This window comes from Pezoporus flaviventris, unplaced genomic scaffold (genome assembly GCF_033815535.1).
Source record: "Pezoporus flaviventris isolate CSIRO_AGI_PZ_B2104156 unplaced genomic scaffold, CSIRO_AGI_Pfla_v1 ptg000001l, whole genome shotgun sequence".
Taxonomy (NCBI): Eukaryota; Metazoa; Chordata; class Aves; order Psittaciformes; family Psittacidae; genus Pezoporus; species Pezoporus flaviventris.
The window spans coordinates 55,987,797-56,014,674 of record NW_026892549.1 but is presented as its reverse complement, the minus strand read 5'-3'; the positions used below and the strand labels follow the sequence as shown (position 1 = coordinate 56,014,674).

Genomic DNA, 26,878 nt, shown 5'->3' with positions numbered 1-26,878 from the left:
AGATGCACTTCTCCATCCCTGAGTGTGCTGTTCACTAACAAGAGGAGCAAACTTCATCCTCCTTTGTGCTCAGCTGTCTTCACCTTCTTCATCTCTCCCCTCCCCTCCCATTTAAGCACAAGGATGGCGCCTTTCTCAGGAGACAACTAGATTAAGAGTAAAGGGATAAAGATCACACACAGGGAGAAAACCTTAGCTTGGTCCAAGTCTTAGTCACATCTTGGGCTGTTGTGAGCCACTGGCAGCAACAGCAGCTACAGGAAGTGCCCTTAGTGCACAACCCCATCCAAGGCCCAGCTCTCCAAGGCAGTGTCCAACCTACATAACATGAGCAGGGCAAGCTGGGGCTGATGTTCAGATGCCAAGATCCAACATGGCCTCAAAGAAACATAAGCAGATAGTGGTAAGGGAGCAAGCAGGAACCAGCCAGGAGGTGGGGAGATACTTTGAAATGTCTGACCCAACCACAATCCTCTGCTTTCCAGAGCCTGGGTCCTGCAGGGCATTCCAGCACAGCAGTGTTTGCCTCCCAGCTCTGATGAGCACAGAATCATGGAATGGTTTAGGTTGGAAAGGATGTTAAGATCATCCAGTTTCAACCTCTCAAAAAGGATGAAAGCCCTGCCAGCTCTCTGCCAGCCTGAGAGCAACAGGGTGAAAGATGGGACATAGAAAACTTGTCTATGTGGCCTCTGCCAGCCTAAAGGGAGAAAAAGGAGCATTAATAGTGGCTCAAGAGACAGGTGTGATCAAGGTGCCTCCCACTCTCATCAAAGCTGTTCTCAGGCACCAACTTGGATAAGGGTCAGCTCCAGATTCCATGTTCTTTCTTAAAGGTTTCAGATGTTCCTCAGAGTTGGTTGCTCTTCCAAGGTTAAAAAGCACCAGAAAACTTCTGTATGGTTCACAAAAGACAGCAGTGACATTTTGGGGTGTCAAATCGCGATCATCTCCAATAGGTAATGGCGCTGCCTTCAGTTGTCCCCATAAAAATTCACTGGAGTTTTGTGAAAATCTGTGTTTGGTAGAAGGAAAAGCCTCACCTTTCCCAAAGCCACACATGGAAATTATCAGCTGGAGCCCACAGCGTGCAGCCAGGACATGTTTCGGGATGCTTCCTATAGGGCAGGCCAAGCAGGGAGCACAACCCAAGCCAAAAGGGATCAGCGTCACCCACAGGAAGCAAGTCAATCAGTTAGATGTGATCTGCAATGATTTCACATGGCTTCTGGTTCCCCTGCAGCAGCAGTCTGGTGCTTCACTGTCTGTACACATGGACAGGAGATATTCTGTTAAGTCATTTTACCAGTGATGGAAATAAATTCATATTTCTATTAGTATTTACCAAAACAAGACAAACTGCATATTGTGTGAAAGTGTGTTTATTCCAAAGCTAAAGTTCTCACATTAAGCAATGTCTCTGAACAGCAGCACTGGTCTTTACACAGATCTCCAACAGCCCTCTGGGCTCAAGGGCTGGGGGTCTTGAACCATCTCAACAGAGCATTAGAGACTGGCTTGTCAGAGGTGTCAGAAAGGGGAGGGAAATGACAGAAAACAGATATGTTGCCAGTGGCACAATTTTAGACATTGTGTCTGCTACAAGAGAAAGAGGTGTCAAGACACTTTGCAGGGAGCTTTATGTCTGCACAAAGATCTCACAGATTACCCTGCTCTCTGCAGGCTGCTTGCCAAGGAGCAGCTGCCACTGTCAGGAGAGAACTGCATTATTCTTGCAGACAGAAAGCAGGGCTGTTGGATTTAATAATCTGCTGGACTGCTTCCAGGGACTGAAGTGGCTGAGAGGTCACGTTAGTGATGTGCTACTTTGCAGCCTGAAGCCCTCGCACCAGCTCCAGTGTGCACGTTTGGTCCCAGCTTAACACTCTAGAGGGGTTTACCTCCTTCCTCCTGCCTCAGCCTCTTGGAGAGATGCTCACTGATGGCCATGAGGGGGTTGGCTCTGTAGCTAGGACTGGAGATGACCTCGCGAAACCGAGCCACTTCCTCCTCTCTGAGGAAAGAAAAAGAATACACAAGTGCTGAGTGCCTTATGCGAAAGGAACTGAGCAGGTAAGAGCAGCACTCTTGAAGCAGTGGGTTTCTGTAGAGACAGAATCGCCTCAGAAAGAAACAGTGCAAGAAATAAAGCCCATTTACCCAAGGGCAAAGCTCAAATCATTGCCAGCTTCATAGGAGCCAGAGACTTGAACTCATGCCACGGAGACAGAAACAATCACAGCAGTGTCCAGCATCACTTAGAAATGAGGTTTTTTAGAGCTTTTCCCTAGTAAACCAGGAACAAGAGGCTGGGTATCTAGTAAATCACGAGGAATGAAAACAACTTCAGACTGCACTAGCACAAAAGCAGATTCTGCTTTGAAGAGCTCATCTACCGACTCTCTATTGCTCAATGTAGAGGCTTGGTAATACTGTGTGCAACACTAAGTTAGCCACCATGGGAGAATCATGACAGAATTGCCTCTGCATGCTTAGTCAATTGCTGATTGCTGTGGAAATGACCTTGTCTTAAAAAACAAGCAAGCAGGGAGGAATAAGAACAGAGCAGGAGTGCATAAACCAGTAAGTCACGCCCACTGCAGCCTCCCATCTCCCTCTCACAGGCTACCAGGCTCCCCACAGCCCAGGCAGATACCCATCTCAACATCCTTAGGAGCTGCTGTGGATCAGCAGAGTGCTCTCCAGCTTGGAGCTAAGCCTGCCCCTGTCATTGGAACTGAGAGAGAAGCCAAACCCGAAACTCAGGTTGTGGCAGTTGGGTCAGTAAGGTGAGGCTCAGGGAGCATCCAGTCCTATCTATCTAACATCCTGGAAAAGCAAACTCAAGACCTTCCTCCCAGTTTTTTCCCTCCCAAGCAGCACAGACTTCCCAGATCACCCTGGTAGGATACTCAGTGCCTCTGCCCCATTTTGTGCAGAAGAGAGGGGGGGCACACAAGGGGCCACCTTGCTAAGACACAAGGTTGTGGTGGTTGCCTATTCTGTTGCAGATCTGTATAGAATCATAGAATAGTTAGGGTTGGAAAGGACCTTAAGATCATCTAGTTTCAGCCCCCCTGCCATGGACAGGGACACCTCACACTAAACCATCTCACCCAAGGCTCTGTCCAACCCGGCCTTGAACACCAGCAGGGATGGAGCATTCACAACTCCCCTGGGCAACCCATTCCAGTGCCTCAACACCCTTACAGTAAAGAACTTCCTCCTTATATCTAATCTAAACTTCCCCTGTTTAAGTTTTAACCCCTTACCCCTTGTCATATCACTACAGTCCCTAATGAAGAGTTCCTCCCCAGCATCCTTATAGGCCCCCTAATACAAGTATACAAGTCCTCCTCAAGTAGTGTTCCTCACCCATGAGTTTTGGCACGAGACCCACTGGTGACACTTAAGGTCATGACCCCCGGGATTCTGCAAGAAGCCAAGGAGGGATTTGTCCAGAAAGGCAGAACTGAACAAGAAAAACATCCCAGGATCGACACTGACCAGTTCCACACAGAGAAGGGTATTCACAGAGTATGCTGGAGAGCAGTGCCGGGGTCTGTAGGCTGTTCTCCTCAGTCTCAGTTTGAAGTTGAATGGCACAGAACTGACAGATATCCTAGAAACAAGGCCCACAGAAAGCAGGGCCAGGGGTCAGTGCCAGCCGCAGGGGTGCTGTGCTGAGGGGAAATGACGCTCTTGAAGCCTGGTGCCAGTATAAGATATCCAGCAGATTATACAGTGGACTAAGGAGTTGCCAGACCAAGCCCAGGAGTCATTCCAAAGCATTTAGTGATATATTTTAGAAGAAAAGGTTGGCAGATGCCAGTGGACAGCTGTACTCCTAAGGGACATGTCAGTCAGCATCCCAAAGGTGTTCTGACAGATCAGCTGTAGCTCCTGATGCTATGCAGTTCCAGGAGCTCCTCAACTACACCACCACAGGAGGCTTTCCTGAAGGGCATCAGCTAGAGCTACATGGGCCTGGTGTCGTAACAGACTCAGCCACAGCTGGATATTGCAGCTCCAACTCAGCAAGCCAAGGCATGGGATGCACGACCGGGCTGATAACCACATTGTCCGTGCCACGCAGAGGGACACAGCACAGGCATACTCATTTGGTACAGCCAGAACTTACAACTGTGGCCAGGAGGAACAAGATGACAGTTGGGGTGGGTTTGTCCTGAAAGCCCAGAGACCATACCCACGAGGCCCCAGCCATCACTTTCTTTTCCTGAGACAGCAAAAGTGAACACTTAAAGGAGCGAGTGCAGCTTCTGCTGCTCTTTTAGCTTAAGTTTTACATGAGACTGAAGCAGAAACAGGCTGAACCCATTTAGAACTGATCAAGTCTAATAGGGACTAAGCCAGAAGGACACCCAGAAACATCCTGCAATATGGAAAAGGGAAAAAAAACAAAGCTGCCACCTCTTCTAAGGTCTTCAGGGCTGCAAGCCTGAAACACTGGAACTGGTTGCCTAGAGAGATTGTGTGATCTCCATCCTTCGAGATATTCAAGAGCTGTCTGAGAGTAGACCTGGACCACCACCTCTACATGACCCTGGTGGGCATGGGATTAGACCCGATGTCCTCCGGAGGTCCTTTCCAGTCTCAACCATTCCATAATGCTCAGCAGGGACTAGACACTAATTACTGGGTACTTACAAGAGCTGGCATTTCTGAGCTTGCTTCATCAGACAGAAGTCTGCTGGTGCTGCCTTTGCTTTTACGTGGCTGTGGAAAGAACAAACAAAGCGAGTGAGTGTTACAGAAGAAAGTTAATTTAACAATTGCTGTAGAAATAGGAAGAGTACAGGGATTGTCCTGTATGGAAATTGTCCTGAAAGGCAATTTTTTCCCTAGTCAGCCAGTAATGGAGATTGACACAGATTGATCACAACTTAGGAGTCAGGACTGAACAGGCAGGAGGTAAATTAAAATCAGATCTCTTACTCCTAGACCTGGTCATTAGCTCTGTGCCCAGATCACTTTCTGCTTATCACTAACCTCCAGGTCAAACTGATACTGTTGCTTAAAGAAAAGATGCCATTGAACTTCCCCTCACCACCTCTGCACATCTCATGTTCCCTGCTAGCACTGTAGAGCGCCAGCACTCGCACACATCAGGTATACATAGTGCCACAGGTGCTCAGCAAGAAGAAACTTCCAGCCATGCTTCGGATCCCGCAGTGGGACCACTGGGGTATCAGCTGTCAGTTATGTTTTAAGATCACAGAAGCACAGAATCCTGGACTTGTCTGGGTTGGAAGGGACTTTAAAGCTCATCCAGTTCCAACCCCTGCCATGGGCAGGGACACCTTCCACTAGAGCAGGGTGCTCCAAGCCCCTGTGTCCAACCTGGCCTTGAACACTGCCAGGGATGGGGCAACCACAGCTTCTCTGGGCACCCTGTGCCAGTGTCCATCCATCAAATCCAGGCCTCTCCAATCTCGAGACAAGGATATCATGTACAACAGTGTCAAATGCCTCACACGAGTCCAGGTAGATGACCCTCAGCCCAGCACAGTGTGTCCCAGCATCAAAGCTCGTTTCCCATTCAGAGAAATGGATGTCAGCCAGGGTGAGCAGCACAGACCCTGTGCAGGAAAGGGCAGATCGATGCCTGCATGCTGCTCCTGTACCCTTCAGAGCCCTCAAGGTCACCTTGGCATTGCCTGAGTGCTCACAAGGAACAAGAGCACACAGAGCTCCAGGGGTTTGAGCAGCTCCTGTCACACTGCTGTGTCTACTGGGACTGCAAGACACAGAAGGAGCAGGAAGCATCTCTGCTGTCTTCATGTCCATTAACTGCTCAGCACAGGAACAGCTTGTGCCAGTTTGCCTGCAATCCTTCCCAGAAGCACAAAGAAATCCCTTCTCAAGCTGGATGGCAACCCATAGTCGCCAGAGAAAGGGCTTGCCACAAGTCACCATAACAGTCCCTTCTTGAAGGCTTTCCAGTTCCACTCAACAGCTCTGCCCCACTGGTCTAGCAGTTTTAAAAGGCTCTGCCTTAATTCCCCCCACCAAGCCACGAGGATGCTGCCTGTTCACTTGTACCATGTTAGTAGCCCTGTTTCATTACACTTCATTGCCTTCATTCATTATAAAACAGAATAAGACCTTCACTGTAATGCTCTCTTACTCAGCAGGAGATCAAATTCCTGGAGAATCTAATCTTTTATTAATAATGCTGACAAATCACCAGAGTATTACCCTGCATTTATGTAATGATTCAAATCCTATAAAAGCCTCCTCTGATTATCTCAAACACTGATGCACACACATCCTCATGCAGTCCAGGAAGCCACAAGCCAGCAAAGGGGGAAGAACAGCCCTGTACCTTCTCCATGTACCAAGGGCTACTCTTTGGTTGGCATGTCACAGGCAAAGCCAATCTGCCACCCCCACTGTGCCCACAGCAACTGGTGATGGACAGTCCTGAAGTTCTCAATCAGGGCTGGGCTTCTCGCTTGTGTTGTTCCATAGGCCCACTGGGCTCTCTAGACAGCAGAGCCTTGCAGCCAAATTGAAACCAGAGCCAGAGCCTGCGCTCAGGCTTCCAAAGGGAGAGAAGGGCTGCCACACTCCCACATAGCTCCACAGAGCACTGAGACTTCTGCTTGCCTACTCACTAGCTATGCTCCATGTGCTTTATTTCTCATATTGGAAAAGAAGATGAACAAGTTACTTCCTAACCACAACACACTTGATTTTACAGACTATTACATTCCCAAGCTCTCTGCCTCTATCTCCTGTCTGGGCTGAGGACTCCCCAGCAAATTTAGTCACACCAAACTGTGCCAGATCCTGCACTGTCATCCTTGTCAGCCGTCTCTGAGTCTTTCCAGGTCTGCTCTACCTTGTGAGCTGGTCCAGAACTGCAGCTGCAGGGTATTTGTACTGGATGAAGCAACCACCCAGAAAAGGAATTCCCAAAGGAAGGAGCCTACCTGTCCTTCCTCCCCTAGACATACTTGGAGCAAGCCATCCTCCTAGATAGGAGAGCCTCAGGCAACAAGGGGGCTGGGGGAAAATGTTGAAAGAGAATGACATCTGATCACCACCTGGAGTCAGAGGCCACATGTGGTTGTGGCACATGGTCACAGAAAGAGGGCAAAGCCACCTCTTCAGGCTCAGGCTGTGCCCTGGCCTAGAAGTCCATCCAACCAACTCTCAGTGCTCTGCAAGACTTGGAAACATCTGTGTGCACTTTTGCTGCTCATTCCCACTGAAAGAGAGGGCTCAGGCAGACTGAATGGCTGCAGAAAGGGAAAAAAATGCTATTCAAACAATTAAAAGCCAAGTTAAGGAAGGAAATATTTTCCCGTGTTTAGATGCAAGGTTCAGAGCTGCTGTTTGTCTGAGGAGTGGCTTTCCAGAAGCACAGGAAGCTGCTAACTCAGCCACTCTCTGTAGGTCAGAGCCCCACCTGGGTTAGAGTTCATTGGAGGGGAACTGAGCAAGTCACAGGAAGGTTCATGGCATCCCCAGCCTGGACCTACAACCAAAGAAGCGGATGTTTTGCCAGACAGCCTTTTTCTTGGCTGTTCTCTAATCCAAATGCTTGCTTATTAATGTCATAACAAGTATCTAGTTCCAACCCCTAGTGAGCAACTGGAAAGGAGGTACAAGTGATAGTGCAGCACACAGAGCACTTTCATTCTGCACTAGGAGATGGAAAAGCAGCTTTAACACTGACCGGATGGTCTGGCAGAGCACTGCAGACATGCTGACAGCTGGGCTGGTTCAGCCTAGAGAAGAGAAGGCTCCTTAAGAGGAGAGCTTAGAGAAGCTCCAGTGCCTAAAGGGGCTACAGGAAACCTGGAGAGGGACTTTGGACAAGGGCCTGTAAGGACAGGACAAGGGGAATGGCTTTAACCTGCCAGAACAGGGGAGACTGAGATGAGTTCTTAGGCAGAAGCTCTTCCCTGTGAGGGTGCTGAGGCGCTGGCACAGGGTGCCCAGAGAAGCTGTGGCTGCCCCATCCCTGGCAGTGTTCAAGGCCAGGTTGGACACAGGGGCTTGGAGCAACCTGCTCTAGTGTGACGTGTCCCTGCCCGTGGCAGGGGCTGGAACTGGATGAGCTTTAAGGTCCCTTCTCACCCAAACCATTCCGTGACTAAAAAAGAGAAAACATAAGGGCAGCCAGAACCCACCCTTCAGCTGACATGATGGCTGACATGAGGGTGTTAGAGATCAGAAATAGCCCTTCTCTTTCAGTAGAATAAAGGGAACAGAAACAACATCTTTCTATTCATGTCCAAGATCACACTGCAAGCCAACAGAGCAAACAAGGAGTCTGGCCAGAGTGTTAATCTCTGCTCAAAGGGCTTGAACTACCACAGAAGCAAGCCCAGAAGTTCTGCCAAGCCTTCCCTAAGCAATACAACTCCCCTTTTAGCTGTAGATTCAGAAGATACATTTAAGCTTTTTCCTTGCAGGAAGTGAAGCATGGAAAGGAGTGAAATGGTGTTTATAATGAGGCCCTGTTCGCTTGACCACTGGCACTGAGCTTGCACTGGCTGTAGCAACAAGCTGAACTGAAGGACACTCCATCCTGCAGGAAGAAGGGAAATACACAGCCCATCCCTAAATGGCACATACCTCTTGGGTGGCTTCCTGCCCCTGCCACCGGTGGTCAGGTCAGAAAGCTCGGGAAGGGCTTCCATCAGTGGCTGCATGTCTCCCACCACAGGTGTGGCTTTCCGCTTCGCTTCGGCTTTTTGCTTCTGCTTGGCTAACTTCACACTCTCTATTTCTGAATCAGAAACAAGACATTACTGGAGGAAGGGGAAGTATTTGCAAGAGATAATCCCTGAGCTAAGGAATTCAGAGGCTGCTTCACCACTGACACAAAAACAAGCCAGAATTCATTTAAACCAGGGAAAGACTGAAGAATACTGCATCTGGGTAGTTCCCCCTCTTGTGCTTGCTTCTAACTATGTATCTCTACTGACATGTACATGGGAAGTGAAATTCCCAGCTGGATTTTGTCTGAACTGTTTCCATCCCTTGCACTGTTCATTGCACACAGTAACATGGTGCAAGAGTTGTGGGGAGGACAAAGCCACACTGACACCTTGCATGGAATTAGGAGAAAGAAACAAGAGGGGAAGGGACAAACCAAACAGCTCCACATGCAGCGTTGAACAGTCACAGCCCCATCTCTGTTTTGCTGCTGGGACCAAACAATAGTCTCCTAGCACAGGCAAAGGAGATGGACTTCATTGCAGTTGTTTACTTGGTTTGGAGCAAGTCAAGGTCTCACTTTCATGACTCAAGGTAGAGCTCAAGCAGTCAGATGCTGGATAAACTGGGCCCTTAGAAAAGCACTGCACCAAGTGCAGACACAGAGGCTGCTGGCTTTTCCTGGAGACCATGTTCACCAGTCTCCCTGCAACAGCTCTGAGCAAGGCTGTTGGCACATAAGGCTCTACACGTTACAGCAATCTCCTCTGCCACGGGAGCTAAGCACCTAAACCCATAAGATTCTGCCTCAGTCCTTGAGGCTCCCTGCTGTAGAAACAGGCCTCGCAGCTGCCCGAGCCCTACAGAGCCAGCAGCCAACAGGCTGAGCTCCAGCAGAACATTTTTTTCTCTAAGACGGCCCCCAACAGCCCAGAACTGCTACAAGCCCCCAGCTGAGCTCCACGATCATAGAACCACAGCCTGGTTTGGGTTGGAAAAGACATTAAAGCTCATCCAGTCCCAACCCCTGCCACGGGCAGGGACACCTTCCACTAGAGGAGGTTGCTCCAAGCCCCTGTGTCAAACCTGGCCTTGAACACTGCCAGGGATGGGGCAGCCACAGCTTCTCTGGGCACCCTGTGCCAGCACCTCAGCACCTTCACAGGGAAGAGCTTCTGCCTAAGAGCTCATCTCAATCTCCCCTGTTCTGGCAGGTTAAAGCCATTCCCCCTTCTCCTGTCCCTACAGGCCCTTCTCCAAAGCACCTCCCCAGGTTTCCTGTAGCCCCCTTAGGCACTGGAGCTACTCTAAGTCTTCCCTGAGATGCTCCAACTTGTCCAAGAAGACCCCTGATGATGCCCTCAGAAACAGTCAATGCTCAGTGGGATCCATGAGCTCCTTTTCCTTCTGCTAGGTGATCACCACGTCTGGAAACCCACTGCATTGCCTACACACCCACAGGTATAAGGGATACACGATAGAGGACTCTGCCTTTTCCATGTGCATCCAGCAGAGGCTACAGCAGAAGAGCTGGCTTCTGCTTAGTGTCTCGTACAAGTGTATTGCATGGATGAGCCTCAGTGTTGAGCTAGTCCTGGTCTCTTCTCCCAAGTAACAAGACAAGAGGAAACAGCCTCAAGCTGTACCAGGGTAGGTTTAGATGGAGCTGAGGAACAATTCCTTCCCCACAGGGTGCTCAGGCATTGGAACAGGCTGCCCAGGGCAGTGCTGGAGTCACCGTCCCTGCAAGTGTTCACGCACCGTGGAGCCGAGGCCTCAGTGCCATGGGTTAGTGGTGGTCTTGGCAGTGCTGGGGAGCGGTTGGACTGGATGAGCTTAAAGGTCTTTTCCAACCTGGTTGGTTCTATAGCGGAGCACAGTGCCAGTGGCCATGGGGCCAAGCTGGTGACAGAGGGAGGCCAACAGCTTCCAACACAGCATGGCTACAGCAGCAGGACCAATTGGCACAGGTATTTCTGGTGGGAACATGAAAGCAGCCAGTTCCACCTACAGACCGCAGGAAAGATGTGTCCTGCAATTCTGGGTCTAATCCTGCTGCTCACATTTAAGAAAGCAGAACTTTAAACCCAACTAGTTCCTTTAGTGCCTTTGTCTTGTTTGCTCCCCAACTTGGCTGTGTCGAGGAGCAACAGCTTTTCATGAAGTGCAATTTTGCTGTTCATGGCTGTTTGTGACAAATTTGGATTGTAAACGCTTCTCCTCACAGCAATCCCTGCCAAGAACCCAGCTTTCTGTTCTGCATCACTTCTTTTTTTGGTCTGGCTTTATGAAGCTGACTCCTTCTGTGCTTTCATAAACAGTATGTGCTCAAAATTTTCAGACACCTGATTCTGCGCAAACATCCCAAATTCTTTTCCTATGAAGTCTTGTTTGTCTGAGGAGCCATGCGATATATGTATTTTTAAATGTGCATACTTCTAATCGCTGAAGCATTACAAATCTTTTTCCCCCTCTCGTGTCTCTCCTGAGATTATTTATTAGAATGGGAGAAATCTCCAAGTTTTGCGTTTGCACTACTGGGCTGAACTTTAGTTCCCAGGGTCTTGGCATCCAGTGTCACAAAAGCATCTCTGGGACAAGAAGAAACAACAAACTCTTCGGAAGATTTAGGGAAACAGGGATGTTTTCCTAAACGTTCAACTTCTCCAGTCTAAGCCGGGCTCTCTTTTGGGGTGTCAAAGGCCACAAAGAGTTGGCAGAGTTATCCGCATCCGATAAAAATCAATGCTTTTCAGTTGACTCCAGCTCTTTAAGGTCACAATGTTAGAATGCCAAGTTTCATTGAAATATCTCCATTTCTGGAAATATCAGTTCATTTCACTCCATCAGCTAATAATATCGGTTTCTTTAATGATGTTTACGCAGGCTCTTTCCAGCTATTCCATTTTCCTCAATAACAAGCTGCACACCTGGTACTAACCCTTCCTGACTTTACTTGCACAAATCCCCAGGTATTTGTTAGCCTTAACAAAGCATTTGCCAGGGAATGCTAGGATTTGCCAACTAACTGGCCACAGTTTAGACAGAGAGTTAAGGGAGCCAGCAATTTTAAGTAGTTCTGTGTCTGTAAAGCACTTCTAACACCTAGTATCTTCTAAGACAGAGATAATTTGGTCTGAAGTTTTTCCATCTTGGCGTTCTCCTCAAAGCAAAGCCTCTACATTTCCTTTGTATTCCCTCAGCTTAGTGATTTTAGAGCCAAGAAAGCAGGAAAGAGGCCACAGCAAGGACAAAATAACATACGTTATCATGAGACACTAATGCTGCAAAGGCATATGTGGAGGAGTGCAGGTACCCTGCTCCTGGGCTTTTTCTATGGGAGCAGTGCTGTCACCTCACTGCAGGAGCATGCCCTCTGTTTCTTGCAGATGACATGAGTCCCATGTACCGTTTTTACTTTGGATTCCTTCATAAAATGCTGCTGAGGACATGGTTTCCACCATGGCACCTGGTACCAGCCCTGCTATGAGGGGAGGGAAAGCTCAGCTATGCTCCAGCAGCCCTCTCCTCTTAGGAGCATCACAATTGCAGGTGGCAAGTCAGACATTAGGACTAGCACAGACACCTATGTTTTGTGTCCAACAGGGACACCAAGGGTTGCAGATGACAAAGGCACTCGTTATTGATTGGTGACAGGGAGGAGGAGGAGGTTTCCTTCACACTCATGGTGTTAAATTATCCCCTCTTATTTAAGAGGAGACAGAGATAGCTTCACTGCAACTGGTGAAATCACAGGTTGATGGACTTGAGCTCAGACCTCAGGAGCAGAAAGCATATGGTGTGGCAGAAAGCCACATCCCTGTCCCAAACAGAGTCTGTCAGCAAATCTGTTGACCAAGAAGGTGTTAAGGGAAAAAACCTGTCCCAAGAACAGCTCCAGGTGGCAAGAGGAATCCCTCTGCTACAATGCGTAGCACAGCATCGTCTTTTACTGCACTGAGATACTTGAAGCACAAATACAGACACTTCCCACAGGAAACACAAACATTTCTGCTGTGGGCTGGTTTTGTTTAGCTCATATTTCACAGCCAGACTGACTGGTAAGCGGGTTCACTGACCTATGGCACATGGGAAAGAGCAGTAACACAGCCAGCAGTGTCCAGAGACTTCCCTTACAGAAGGGTTGGAAGGCCCATTGCAGGCTTTCACCAGAGAGGCTTGGATTAGCTTGTGGGGCTCAGCTCCAGGCTCTCCTACCACCCCCATGGCTCCTTGGGAATGGGGAGCTCCACTACATAGCTACTCATATCGGTACCAGAAATTTAAAAGTTAGAGAAACATGCTAAACCTACACACGCACAGTGTCCTATCTAGGTAAATAAAGGCTTTATGTAGTCACTTCAATTACACATGGAGGAAGATTTGGGGCAATGACTCAATCTCAGTGGCTAAACAACAGCTGGGAGAGTTTTACCCCATGTGCTATGGGGCAGATGTGAAGGGTCCTGAGAAGCACTGCCCCACACTGCCACCCAAACCCCACATAGAGAGAGACCCAACAGCCCCACACTGATACCTGCGGTAGCGCTGTGTTCCAAAGGAGTACTTACTCTGTAGCCATCTTTCCTTCCTCAGCTTCATTTTCTCTTTTTTGGAAAGAACTGTTTTTTCTTCTAAACCTAGAAGAGAAGAGAGACATGAGACATGGCTTCTGCACACTGATTCAGTGCTGGGCTCTTCCCAAAGGCACCATTCAACCCCTGACGCTTTTGAACTTGCTGGCAGGTTGGTCAGGCTGCAGGCAGGCTGGGAGCTACACCTCAACTTCTACCTGAACAATCAAACCCATCTTGCTGTCAGTTAAGAAGTAAGGAATAGGCAAGTAGATCAGATCAGGTAGCTCTTTGAGATACGCTTTTTAAGACAACCTTGCCTAGTGTCCTGCAAGAACCTGGTCTGGGAGCTGGTGTTTCTTCTGAAGTGATGGGAAGTCCTACACGTCCCATAACTGGGAGCAAGAAGAAAGCTTTAATCTGAAAACACTCAGGCTAATACGGCTAAGAAGGAGGAAAACGTGGACTGCAGACATGCAGAAAGCTGGAGCTGTTCAGCCTGGAGAAGAGAAGGCTGTGTGGAGACCTCATAGCAGCCTTCCAGTATCTGAAGGGGGCCTATAGGGGTGCTGGGGAGGGACTCTTCATTAGGGACTGCAGTGATATGACAAGGGGTAAGGGGTTAAAACTTAAACAGGGGAAGTTTAGGTTGGATATAAGGAAGAAGTTCTTTACTGTGAGGGTGGTGAGGCACTGGAATGGGCTGCCCAAGGAAGTTGTGAATGCTCCATCCCTGGCGATGTTCAAGGCCAGGTTGGACAGAGCCTCTGGTAGCATGGTTTAGTGGGAGGTGTCCCTCATGGGGTGTTGGAACTGGATGATCTTAAGGTCCTTTCCAGCCCTAACTATTCTATGATTCTATGTAGGAGGGGGAATGGTGACCTGACATGGCAATTGGCATCCCCCTGCCCGGGCAACAGCCTCAATGCCTGCCTGGACAGCATGTGTCAGGCAGGGGAAGGACTACAAAGGGTCTGAAACACCCAGATGTTGTGGCAGCCCTAAGGAACAGCCCACTACAAACAGCTTTTCAAGCAAGTTATAGCAGGCAGCCTACTATAACCAAACATAGTATTTAAACCCAGCTGTAGATGGCTGAGATCCAGCACCAAGTAACGTCACAAACAGATTTACCAGAGTTCCGCTGCAGACGCTATAAAATTTTATCTTATCTCTGGTGTTTAAACCAAAATTGACTTTAGTCAACTTCTCTCCTGAAATGTGCTGGGAATACTGCTACAGGAACGCCAGTGGAGGAATAAGCTGCCCAAAGACCACTCCTCTTCCTTTATTCTTAAGCCTGGAAAAGAAAAGAAATGACTCCTTCTCTCCCTGGAAGAACCAGGAGAAAGGGTTTCAATGCAACTCTGAAAATAACTTATTGTGGACAACTCTGAAGATGCGACTCTTTCAAGGTGACTTAAACAAAAGCAGTACCATAACTCAGTCATTTCAGTGGCTTAAGATCAGAACAAGCCTGCTGGGGCTGCAAGGACTTCATAAAGCCAAAAACCACAACCATGTTCTGAACTGAGGCCAGGCTGGATGGGGCTTGGAGCAACCTGCTCTAGTGGAAGGTGTCCCTGCCCGTGGCAGGGGTTGGAACTGGATGAGCTTTAAGGTGCCTTCCAACATAAACCAGTCTGTGGTTCTATGAATCTATGAGTTTCTAGAGGACACAGAGAATGAATCTGTAGCTTTCACTACCTCAAGTCCCAGAAAAATACGTTAACTACAGTCAATGCACCCAAGAATTGAGAAATAAAACTGTCATTAACTTAGACTGCTCAGGAATGTCTTGAAGGGTTTGCATGTGACTGATGCTGCTATTCATTTTTCCATCTCCTGCATAAAGCACCAATGCACAGGAACCCTGCTACACCCAGACCAGCAGAACAGCCCTGCCCTTCCATAGGACCAGGCAATAACAGAGACAAGTATCACATCCAGTTAAGGGCAAATTTCCTCAATCTGTTTGCTGTGGTACCAAAGGAGATGCTAAATAACCAAATCCCAGGTCATAAAATCATAGAACCTTGGAATGGTCTGGGTTGGAAGGGACCTCAAAGATAGAACCACAGACTCATTTGGGTTGGAAGGGACCTTAAAGCTCATCCAGTTCCAGCCCCTGCCACAGGCAGGGACACCTTCCACTAGACCAGGGTGCTCTAAGCCCCTGTGTCCAGCCTGGCCTTGAACACTGCCAGGGATGGGGCAGCCACAGCTTCTCTGGGCACCCTGTGCCAGCATCTCAGCACCCTCACAGGGAAGAATGTGATCACCCCGCATTGCTGTGGTTTCAGGGATAAAAACCAGATGAATCACCAGAGCCCAGAACACAAACCGTGCCCAATGCTCTCTGATGGGCTGCCTGATCCTGCCCAGCTTTCAGAGGTGAGATGCGCCCCCTGATCTGAAAACACATTTCTTACTCCCTTGGGAAAGGGCACTCAGTGGGATTTGTTGGTGAAAATAAACTAAATAAAGCAGCCAGCCAGCTGGCCAGTTCCAGTAACAACAGCAACTCACATTTAGGGTGTTTTTCCCCCTTTTCTTTATTTTTCCTCCCAAACAGCAGCAGAATATTTAAGGTAACACAAAAGCTGTTTTCTTGGCAGGAGCCCAGCCTCACTGCAGGCCAGGACTGGTGGCTGATGGCCAGGCTGGCAGCAGCAGATCACCAGAGGGACATGAGGAGGCCACTTTCTGCCCTTCTGTGTTGCCTTCTCCCCAGACACCTCCACTTTATGTACCCCACCTACCTCTGTGGAGGTTGTTTTGCTGCTGGAAGGTGCCAAAGTTGTGTTTGGCAGCCTCCAGTGACGATGCAGAGTGCCAAAGCCACTGGAAGCCCACTGGAAAGCAGCAACGGCAGAGCTTAGCTGGTTAAATAACAGCACGGGCTGTCCCCAAGGTAGTCTTTTATTTTCATTTAGCTTGCAAGCACCACTGAGATCAAAGCCAGGCCGCAGCTCCAGCTTAATTATTTTCCTGTGAAATCACAAGGGTTTGCGTTCCCCCCCTCCAACCCATTCCACATGTAATTTAACAGCACGTGGCTTTGAAAGCTGGAGCAAGGAAGAAAGGTGAGCTAACCCCTCCTGCACCAGCGGAGGGCAATTCACATCCTGTAAACTTGACAATTACTCCTTTTCCCAAGGATGTGTTTTTTCTTCCCTCTGATCTGCACAGTACAAAACATCTTAAGTATAAACAGATGATAAAAGCCAATAGGTTTTTTGCCTCCTACACATCAAGCGTTTGATGCCACACCCCAATTGTCAGGATTCTGCTTTCCTGGTGGACCAGCAGGTTTGGGTTTTGGACTACAGCAAAAAGGTTGAGGGGTTTTATTTGGTAAAGGACATCTCAGACTGGAAAAAGAAATTCTTCATATTTATATATATATATGACTGCCTTTCATAAAGGACTTCTTTGACCTCAGAGTTCCTCCTTTGATTCTTTCTAGGCATTCAGAAAGAAGCCGGACTGTGTTAAAGCCGTAACACTTCAGGCTTTTCCTAAGTCCCAAGATCCCACTATTTGAGTCCACAAGCGGGAGGGTGAAAACAGGCTTCCCATTCCAGGAAACCACACTGACGACTTAGCCATGAACAGAAGTATCACCTATGAGCAGAAGTAGCAAAGAAACCTGTGCCTGGGCAATGTTACGTGAACCGAAGAGGGTCCTTCCGCCCTGGGCATCTGCTTCCCCCTGTGCAAGGCTGCAGTGAAGCATCAAGTCCCCACTTTGGTATGAGCTATTAAGAAATAGCACGTAGTATTAAGTATTATTCCCAGAACTCCGATGACAAGTCAGGAAAGCTGTTGCTGCTCGAAACATAATATTTTGGCGAAACAGGGTACAGTATAAATTGAAGTTAAATAACAACAGCTGTGTTAATTTTAGCCTCAGTTGTATAACAGCAGCAAAAAGGAGCATATGCCTACAGCTGTGGGGCGAGTTCACTGAAGAAATTCAAAGAGGACGTCCAAAAGCAGAAGACTGGGGGTGTCTGGGGTTTTGTTTGGTTGTTTGAAATTACAGTGTCACTTGCAAATTGTCTGATACCTCTTCCCACTGAAAGGGCCTGGGAAATGGGAACCACAGGCTCCTGGGGTGAACACAACCATAGTGTAACCTGACAGATGCCAGTGCAGAACCACTGAAAGTCATAGAAACACAGAATGATGGAATGGTTTGTGTTGGAAGGGACCTTAAAGCTCATCCAGTTCCAACCCCTGCCACGGGCAGGGACACCTTCCACTAGAGCAGGTTGCTCCAAGCCCCTGTGTCCAACCTGGCCTTGAACGCTGCCAGGGATGGGGCAGCCACAGCTTCTCTGGGCATCCTGTGCCAGTTCTTTTTCCTCCGGAAAGAAGGTTGAGGAACAACACAGGCCAGGCAGAAGGTCCTGCAGATGCTCTACAGCAGAGCTGGTGCTCTGCCCTGCTCCCAGCTCCCAGCCAAGGGACTCCAGCTCCACTTCTTACTGATGCACAAGTGTCCAGGGAGTCTGTATCAGTAGTGGGAGGTGGCAAGGACAGCCGCACGGGGTGGATCTATGGCCTTTTATAGCTCCTTATAGGAGACCCTGGAGACAGTTTTGTGAACAGAGCCCATGGCAGGGGGTGTTGAGGTTTTACCCAGTTCAAGCCCTGCCACCTTGAGCAGGCTCATGAACCAGTGCTGGAAGAGAAGATGACAGCCCCTGCTGGGACAGAGCGCATTTCACCATGGATACAGCATTTGCTTTCTATGTTCCAAAACAAGCTATATTATTTTTGTTCACACTTAATCGTTACACCAACACGTAAGCTTTCCTCCTGTCCCCTCTGAGGAAAGCATCCTATTTAAAGTGGGATCTGCATTCTCAACCCTCCCAGATCCCCATGTTATTTGAAGCAGAGTCTACTCCCAAGCCCAGCTTCCCTTCAGAGACCCAGAGGAGTAGTGTGACTTATGTCCTCGCACCAAGGTCATGCCTCTGTCAGGCCTGGTAAACATCCCCAGGCTCTGACCAGCTACAGCAAGGGCACAAAACCTCCCTCTGCAGAAGAGCCAAGACTCATCTCTAGTTAGCTGCATCAGCACACAAGTGACATGCCACGTGGAACGGGAGCAGTTCCCCTCAGGAGGTGATGGGGAAGTCACAATCTGCACAGCAACCTGTGAAAGGCAATTCCAGAGACAAAGTCTGTCCTCCCAAGCAATGTCTGGGGTGCCTCAGGCACACTCAGTCCCTGCCAAGAAGTAAAGGTACCTTCTCTTCCTCTGCCCCAGGCGTTTTTCACTCTTCAGAAGTCTCTGGTGTTCCCATGTGCCCTGTCCAGCATGGAGTTTGACAGGCACACAAAGGATGCTCATGTGTCGCTGTTCTTAAAGCCACTTTTGCAGCTGGGAGGTTATTTCCATAACCAAGGCAGAAAGAGGTGACATGTCTCAGGGAACCTGGATTTCTGACGTGAAATCCTTCTGGCGTGCCACAAGGATTGTGAAATGCCTTGTTTGAGGCAGGTGCTTGGTATTGCCACTTCATGGCACAGCGAGATCCGAGAAACCACCATGAGCTTCCTGATGGAGAATCTGCGGCTGCCACAAGGAGCTCATTTTATCTGCCAGTGTTTCCCAGGGAAGAGCCTACAGACTATCTTTTGCTGCTAGAAGAAGGTCAGCTTGTTTCAGGAGTTATCCTCCCCGTAAAACACACGCAGGGTACAAACACTGTGGGATCAGAGGGAGAAATACCCCACCATGATTTCTGTACATGCAGCCTTCTTAGGGGAGAAACATTAACTTGGGACAGCAGGACAACCACATCCTGCTTCATTTTGTTTCTGCATTTCCATTAGTGCCTTTCGTGTATTACCTCCATCCTGGTGCTAACCCACTGGAGGAGAGCAAATTAGGTCAGACCCATCCCCAGTCCAGGACACCAAAACACTTTTATCACATACATTTTGCTGGCTTTAGGAAGTTTAGCATAAAAACAAATGAAAAGAAATTGTGCATCTACTATTAGCACATCCTGCTGAGTCACTGGGTAGTGGTGAGACTGAAGAGGGAGAATGAAACACAGGATACCAGACAGACAGTGCCACTGTCTGATACCAGACACGTTGTGCTACTTCTCCCCTTCCTGGCCAGACAAGCATTAGGAGCCACAGGAGACAAAGGAGCTGTAGGAATGTTGGCTGGCACCTACAGGAGGAGGTCTTGCCTATAGCAGACAAAGTGAACCAGGCACTGAACTCATCTTTCAGTAAATCTGGCTTTAAGCAAACCCAAGGGGATGAACCATTTGACATCTACTAGAGCTCTTGAAACTCTGCATGCACAAAGTACCCTTTTTGGTATAGTTTTACCTTTAAACTGATTCGTCCTCATTACATTGCAGATACATAGTTCTGCCTGCATAACATAGAGGATATCACTCACCACCCTTTCTTCCTGCTGCTTGCACATTTGGCTGTCCCTTCTCTGGGAGTCTTAGATGACTACAACAAGCAACAGCCAAACCAACCTCTGTGCTCAGCAGACTGGGTGGTACTCTCTTCCTGTTCTTCCACTAAGGAAGTTGCTCACATCTTCCTCAAATGCTTCCCTGCTCATAGAAGAACACCTTTTGGCAAAAGGTGCAACTGCTGAGGATGTTATTGCACCAGTGCAGGAGTTTCACATCACCTGCAAGAAAGAGCATCCCAAGCAGTGCATCTTCACCACCCAGCCAGGTCAGCTTCTGCCTGGCTTCAACACAGCTTTGCAAGAAAAGATGCTGAATTACTTTTAACGCGCTTCCCTTCATATCTTTTCTGCACCCAGAAAAACAAAACAGTCCCTGAGCTGTAATACTTCAAACCCCACCAAACAAAGGCAGAAAGGCTCACCCATAGACAGATGCCCTGGGAAACACATGGCATGTCAGGGACTATATAAGACCAGGTATAAGAAACAGGGGTTTCCAGCTTTGTGAGAATCAGTTTGCTTTGAAGAAAAGCCATTTCAATTCCCCCTACCCCTTTTCATGTCCACAGGGATTAACAAAAAGCAGGGTGATGTACATGCAACAAGTGTGTGTACATTTCTTCCAACAAAGCAGCAAGATGCCCTCCACAAGTATCTTCAAGTCCCACAGCACAAGCTAAGATATCCTTATTTGTCAAGGAATGGCACGTTTGAAAAGGTTAACTTCTTCTTTGCTTCCTCTGGCATGTACTTGCTTTCTGTGCAGCCCCATAAACAGTTTAAGTACCTGTCACCACAGTGAATTGTACGCCAAGCAGCAGCTCTCAGTAAGTGCTGCTGCTGCAACTGGTCACCCAGGCCAAACAGAAGAGAAGCAGAATGGAGGTGATACAGGAAAGGCACTAATGGAAACCCAGGAGCAAAGTAAAGGGAGTAGGGCATCAAAGCACATCTGAGACAATCAGAGCAGCCCAGTTCATGAGATTTCTTCTATGTTTCGCCACAAGCCATCTTGTCCTTCCCCCACACACTTCTCTGATCACAGCAAATTACACAGGGAACAGCCACAGAAGATAAGGATTCACCATGTCTGCATGTGAGGCAGAATGAATTCAAAGCCTCCTTGCAATCAAGCTGATCCAAGGAGATGTAGGTCTGCAGCAAAGCCTCCTTTTTTCCACACTCAGCCAAGAAACCCAACCATCTCTAACCTCCTGCCTTGCTACTGCTAGCACAGAAACCCATCAGCCAGTTTCTGAGGGCGATTTCATGGCCTGAGGCACCTGAGAGAGCAGAACCAACCAGGCTTGCTTGGCTTTTGTCATCCATGTAGAAGTACAAAACAGTGGAGCTCAGGCCAAATGCTGCTTGAGGCAGCACCAGGGGAACCTGCACCCGCAGTGCATTTCCCTCCCTCACCTAAGGGACACAAGTCTAATCTGCTCAAGATATTCCTTAAGGAACATGAACAAATGCATATCTGCAAGCTCTCAGGTTGGAAAGCTGGCAAGTTGTACACTGCAATTAAACATTACCACACAGGTAAAGTGGCTTCCTCTGTTGTCATGGAAGCCCAGCAAACTGCTGCTCCTCCTCCTCCCTTCAGCCAGCACTCACAGTTTCTGGGAAGTAGCACAGAAGCTCGGGGTATGAAGCACTCCACAGCAGCCCATGCAATTGCAGCCCAGGTCAGTCAGGGAGTAAGCCAGGATTGAAAGCAGTCTCATTACTATGGTCTTCTCATAGAATCAGAGAATGATGGAACGGTTTGGGTCGGAAGGGACCTTAAAGCCCACCCAGTTCCAACCCCTGCCACAGGCAGGGACACCTTCCACTAGAGCAGGTTGCTCCAAGCCCCTGTGTCCAACCTGGCCTTGAGCACTGCCAGGGATGGGGCAGCCACAGCTTCTCTGGGTACCCTGTGCCAGCACCTCAGCACCCTCACAGGGAAGAACTTCTGCCTAAGAGCTCATCTCAGTCTCCCCTGTTCTGGCAGGTTAAAGCCATTCCCCTTGTCCTGTCCCTACCTACCTTTGTAAAAACACAGCAGGGGCTGGAACTGGATAAGATTCCAACCCAAACCAGTCTGGGATTCTATGATGATTCCTTTGTGAGCCCACCCTCAGTTTCTGTGCAGCAGGGAAAGCACACAGATCTGTGGCTCCCTTGTCAGAAAATACCTGCCCTTGCCAAACCAGTATCTGAAGTCACCTTGGCAACCAGGTTCCTTCAGCACACATCTATAAGGCAATAATGACTCACAGGTTTGCCATCACAACCCAAAAACACAAAGCACTGGGGGTATGCAGAGGTGTCGTTCTGAGCTGTCTACCTCCTGCAGAAAGTACTGTACAAAACCACAGCCACAACAAAGGGGGACCACCACAGCAGACCACAGGGAGTCTGCAGCACAACACAACCTGGACAGTCAGCAAAGCCCCTTCCACAGAGGATGAAAATGTGTATTTTAGCAACAGATCCACACACAAGAGATGTTTGTGTGGATATTGCAGTTTCAGTGGGGAGCAGTGGGAAGAATCAAATATAAAACCCTATAAAAAGCTTGAACAGCAACAAATATCTAGAATGAGATTTATTCTGAGCCCAAAAGTAATTCATATTTATCAACGGGCAGATTCTCTCCTCAGGGCTTACTAAGGGAGACAGACTAGTGAAACATCCCTATGCTTTTTGACAATGCCTTGCAGGTTTCTATTTTAAAGAGATTTTCCCCCAAATATCCTTTCCATTCCTGCTCATAAGATTGCCTTTGCCTACACTGTCCTTGGACAAGTTCAATACCTTCTGCAGTGTGACATGGTGAAAGTTCTAGAGCTGCAAGTGGTGCTTGATTTTACCTGGTGCTTGTCATTTATGCAAAATGCCAGGAAACAATCTAATGTCCTTCTCTTTGAGCTGCATATTAGCTACCAGACAATTAAATGGGCATTCTCTAGGGAAGTTTGCCATTTCCTGCCACTGGATCCTAAAATTTGCACTTGTTTTGGTACCTGGCATTTCTCTTACATGTATATTCTTACCTATCACTCCATACATGCTCTTTTAGCTCCTCAGAGGAGCCTGCTCTACTCACTTGTATTTGTTATTACATTCTCAATGCATGGATTTAGTAGTGATCCTGCAAACCAGTCCTCAACTCCTTCCCCAAGTTTGACAACAGGCCAATTTCTTCCCACCTGAATTTCTTCACTTCAGTCTTAGTTTCTGAAGAGCTCCTTTAATGGGACTGCAGACAAAAGACTTGTTCTATCCAAAATACTGATCTTAGCATTGAACATTTGTACAGAACTGAAGCCACCCCACACCTCAGACAGTTCTGTAGCTCCTGCAAGTGGTGCATGGGAGATTTGGACATAACTGACATTTATCCATATTCATGTTCACTATACCTGTGTTTTAACCACAGGTATTTCTCCTCAAAACACGCAGCAGAGAACTGCGCTGCTCTGTATTTTCTACTGCATTTCCCTGAGTGCCAACACCGTGGCCTGATGGGGGGCTAGAGGGGGGAGAAAGGGCAGACAAAAGGCAAGAGAGGGAAAAACAAAAGTAGTTAAAGATGCTCAGAGGAACTGCAAAGGCACAGAGTGCGAGACATCTGAGGCAGACAGCTATGTCACTGTCAGGGGCCACTGCAGCACTGGCAGCAGCCCAGCCGTGCACTGAAGGTTGTCTAGAACATCCTAGAACAAGTTGTGGAGCTGCTGCTGGAGTCCCATCTTCCCCTCAGCATCTCCAGATAATGTATGTCATGGATTGGGTAGTTTGTTGGTAGAAACACTGAGTTTTCCTCAGTTCCTTGTGTCCTGGTTTTGGCTGGGGTAGAGTTATTTTCTCCCTAGTAGCTAGTACAGCACTGTGTGTTTTGGATTTAGTCTAAGAATAATGTTGATAACATACTTGTCTGTCTTGGGTCTTATTTCTCTTCCTTTTTGTTGTCTCTCTACTCAATACTACTACTATTATTATTATATTACTTCATATCAAATTGCTCTTATCTCAACCGATGGGTTTTACCTTTCTTTCCAACTGTCCCCTCCATCCCACTGAAGGAGGAAGGAGGGAGTGTGGAACTTAGCTGCCGGCTGGGATTACACCATGACACCTTGCTCCAGGTTTAACATCTAAAGCCATTTTCCCTCCCACAACTGGGAAAAGCAGGACATGGGAGTGATGCAGACACACAATATAACCTGAAATTATTTCCTTCAGCTGAAATGGGTCAGGATGGGCAATGGGACTATATCCCAGTATGACTTGGTGAAACAAGTGCCTGCAGGAACCTCCACCTGAACTGCCTGACAAGGCAGGGATGAAGTCAGTAGGAAGAGCTGCAGCTGGATCTTTCCTTGGATGAAGATAAAGGAAAAGAGGCAGGAGGAATCCCAAGGCTCACCACTTCTGGTACTGCTGACAGACACTCGCTCTGTCTGAGAACGGGAGATGCTGGCATTTTTCAGGAAGCCCCAGAAGGCGGGATGTTAACTGGAAGTACTGCAGCCTGGCTTCCAACAGACGAGAGGATTTAGCAGGAACCACCAAGGTGGTGTAAGGCTTCTTCTGGAAATTTATGACCAGCAGACAATAACTAGCAGGAACAGGCAATAAACAACAGGACCAGCAAACCAGCAATGCCCAGACCACCACTAGCCAAGGGACTTGCAACTATAAAAAGGCAAAACCAAAGGCAAACACAGCTTTTCCATCCCAAGGTCTCTCTGTGCCCTTCCTCTCAACGCACACATGATGCTACTTACACTGGGAGGTAACAACCATCACTGGAATTACTGTTACACATAATTAACATATTAACTAAGTTGACTGCCGAGTGCACTGTGATCAATACTTAATTATATTTCCAGGCAATACAACAACATCAGCCAGAAATTGAGTTGAGTAGACAATGAAGATACATAACTTCAGGGTCGAAACAAAAACATTCCTGGAACAGCAGTAACTAGGAGATGTACAGGAGTTTCAGCAGCAGCACACAACACATGGAGAGAACAGATCACATCACAGATGTCTTCACAGTGAAGGAGGAAGAACTGAGCTGTGAATGTCAAGAGGTGAATGTCACAACTGCTGAAATTATAACTTCAAATGGTAAGGGTGAAGCTGTTGTACACAGAGGGGGGAACCAGGAACAGCTATGGAAGAGGCGGAAACAAGGGTGTTAAGGGAAGCTGGACATCTTCAAATCACCCTTAAGAGCAGAGTGAGGTTTGTCTTCCAACAGACAAGGGCAGGGCCGCCAGGCCATTGGTGTCACAGCAAACCTAAAGCACACTGGAAGCCCCCCAGGGTAGGCAGAAAGAGGTGTTTTCAGGAAGGCAGGAGGATCATTTCTGTTCCCAGCCTGCTGACATGAAGAGGCTGCTCCCTCAACCTTCTCTTCTCCATGGGGGACATAAGGAACAGATTGGGCAAGCTCTCATCAGTGGAAAAGGAATGAGTATTCAGAGGCACAGCAGAAGGCAGAGAAGGACTGAGAGATGAGAGGATTGCCCCACCATTACCTCCTCAGTCTCTAGTTTGCTAGAGGGGTATCAAGTACTTCACTCCATTATCTTCCCTGTGAGGGTGCTGAGGCGCTGGCACAGGGTGCCCAGAGAAGCTGTGGCTGACCCATCCCTGGCAGTGTTCAAGGCCAGGTTGGGCACAGGGGCTTGGAGCACCCTGCTCTAGTGGAAGGTGCCCCTGCCCGTGGCAGGGGGTTGGAGCTGAATGAGGTTTAAGGTCCCTTCCAAGCCAAACCAGTCTGGGATTCTATGGCCTTCCCTTTCAGAAATAACCCTGCTCATTTAATCAGTGCTTTGCAGAAAAATCCAAACCTATTACTTTTTAAACAGCAGACACGAAAGTAATGTCCAAGCCTGACCACTGCATCCCACCATTTCCTGTAGCAGCCACTATTCCAATGGCAAGAAGGACTTGAAATTGCCTGAACTAGGAGAAGGCTGCCCAAAATGCCTTCCTGAAGCTCTGTGTGCTTCACAGGCATTCAGAAATACAAGGACACAAAGGAAGCACATGTGTGAAACTGGGATGAATTTTAGGAAAATGCTTGAAGACCCACACAAGTATTGCTCCAGGCTGACAGCTTCCCTGCCTCTCCCTGGCAGATTTGCTATATCAGTGTCTGAAGTGTGCATTGTCTTCCAGTTGGAGAGCCCGAGACCCTGTCAACCTAATCCTGAGTAAAGGGATATGCTGGATGGCCCTGACTAAATGCATTCCTTTGACTCTCCATGGCAAGCAGCTATCTTGGGATGTCTTTACAACAAGGCTGCTCAGTCAGTAGGAAGGACCACCTTGCCACGTGGCCCATCAAGTTCAGAGCACAGTAGCAGAGGGGTAACAAGGAAGCTGTAATGTCCCTCCCTCTGCCTTCCCCTCTCAGAAGACTTCCCTGCTTCAGCATCTATAATCAAGCTGGGATTCCACCAAAACACATGCTCCAGAAAAACATGTCAGGCAACAGCCAAAAAACCTGAAGTACAGCCAGCCACACCTAAGGTTATGCAGTCCTCAGCCTCTGCTACACTATGCACAAGGAGCCTTGACATAGTTTAATAAACTCTCCTTCAGTAAATCTGCCTTCTTGGCACACCAGCAGCCTCTTGCACTACAAGCCTGCACAGGCAACAGTTCCAGCACACCACTCCAAGGTCTCCCCGTGCCAACACCCCACCTACTGTTAGAGACTGCTCCCATCCATCAGCAAACACCCATCAGCACAGCGAGAGCAGCCACTTCTGCACAAAGGCTTTGTATTCACACCAAGACTCAGAATAACTTCCTTCTAATGCAGATGGAAGAGAGATAATTTAAGTCTCCAGCAAGTCTATGAAGAAGAGTGCATCTACATTCATAGACATTAAATGCCCAATGCCAGGTTGGATGGAGCTTGGAGCAACCTGGTCTAGTGGAAGGTGTCCCTGCCCATGGCAGGAAGTTGGAACTGGATGAGCTTTAAGGTCCCTTCCAAGCCAAACCATTCCTTGATTCTATGATAAGAGGAGACTGCCTGTGCAAACATACTCCTAAAGCTCTACTGTGATGCTGGCAGGATGCTCGGGTGTGGTTTGATGAGCAGGGAAGAGGTCTGGAAGGTGCTGAC

At 48.3% G+C, this 26,878-nt stretch overlaps 1 protein-coding gene across 1 annotated transcript in view; it reads right to left on the bottom strand.

Annotated features, from left to right (window-relative positions):
* Positions 1 to 1,364: 1,364 nt before the first annotated feature.
* The window catches only part of SLX9 (SLX9 ribosome biogenesis factor), a 49,339-nt gene continuing 23,825 nt past the window's right edge, over positions 1,365 to 26,878 (bottom strand). The window contains exons 3-6 of the mRNA XM_061458822.1: positions 13,266 to 13,334; positions 8,611 to 8,764; positions 4,669 to 4,737; positions 1,365 to 2,014 (exon numbers count right to left, since the gene is read on the bottom strand). Of these exons, the coding sequence (XP_061314806.1) occupies positions 1,888 to 2,014; positions 4,669 to 4,737; positions 8,611 to 8,764; positions 13,266 to 13,334 (419 nt within the window). The 3' untranslated portion in view covers positions 1,365 to 1,887. The remainder of the gene's footprint in view (positions 2,015 to 4,668; positions 4,738 to 8,610; positions 8,765 to 13,265; positions 13,335 to 26,878) is intronic.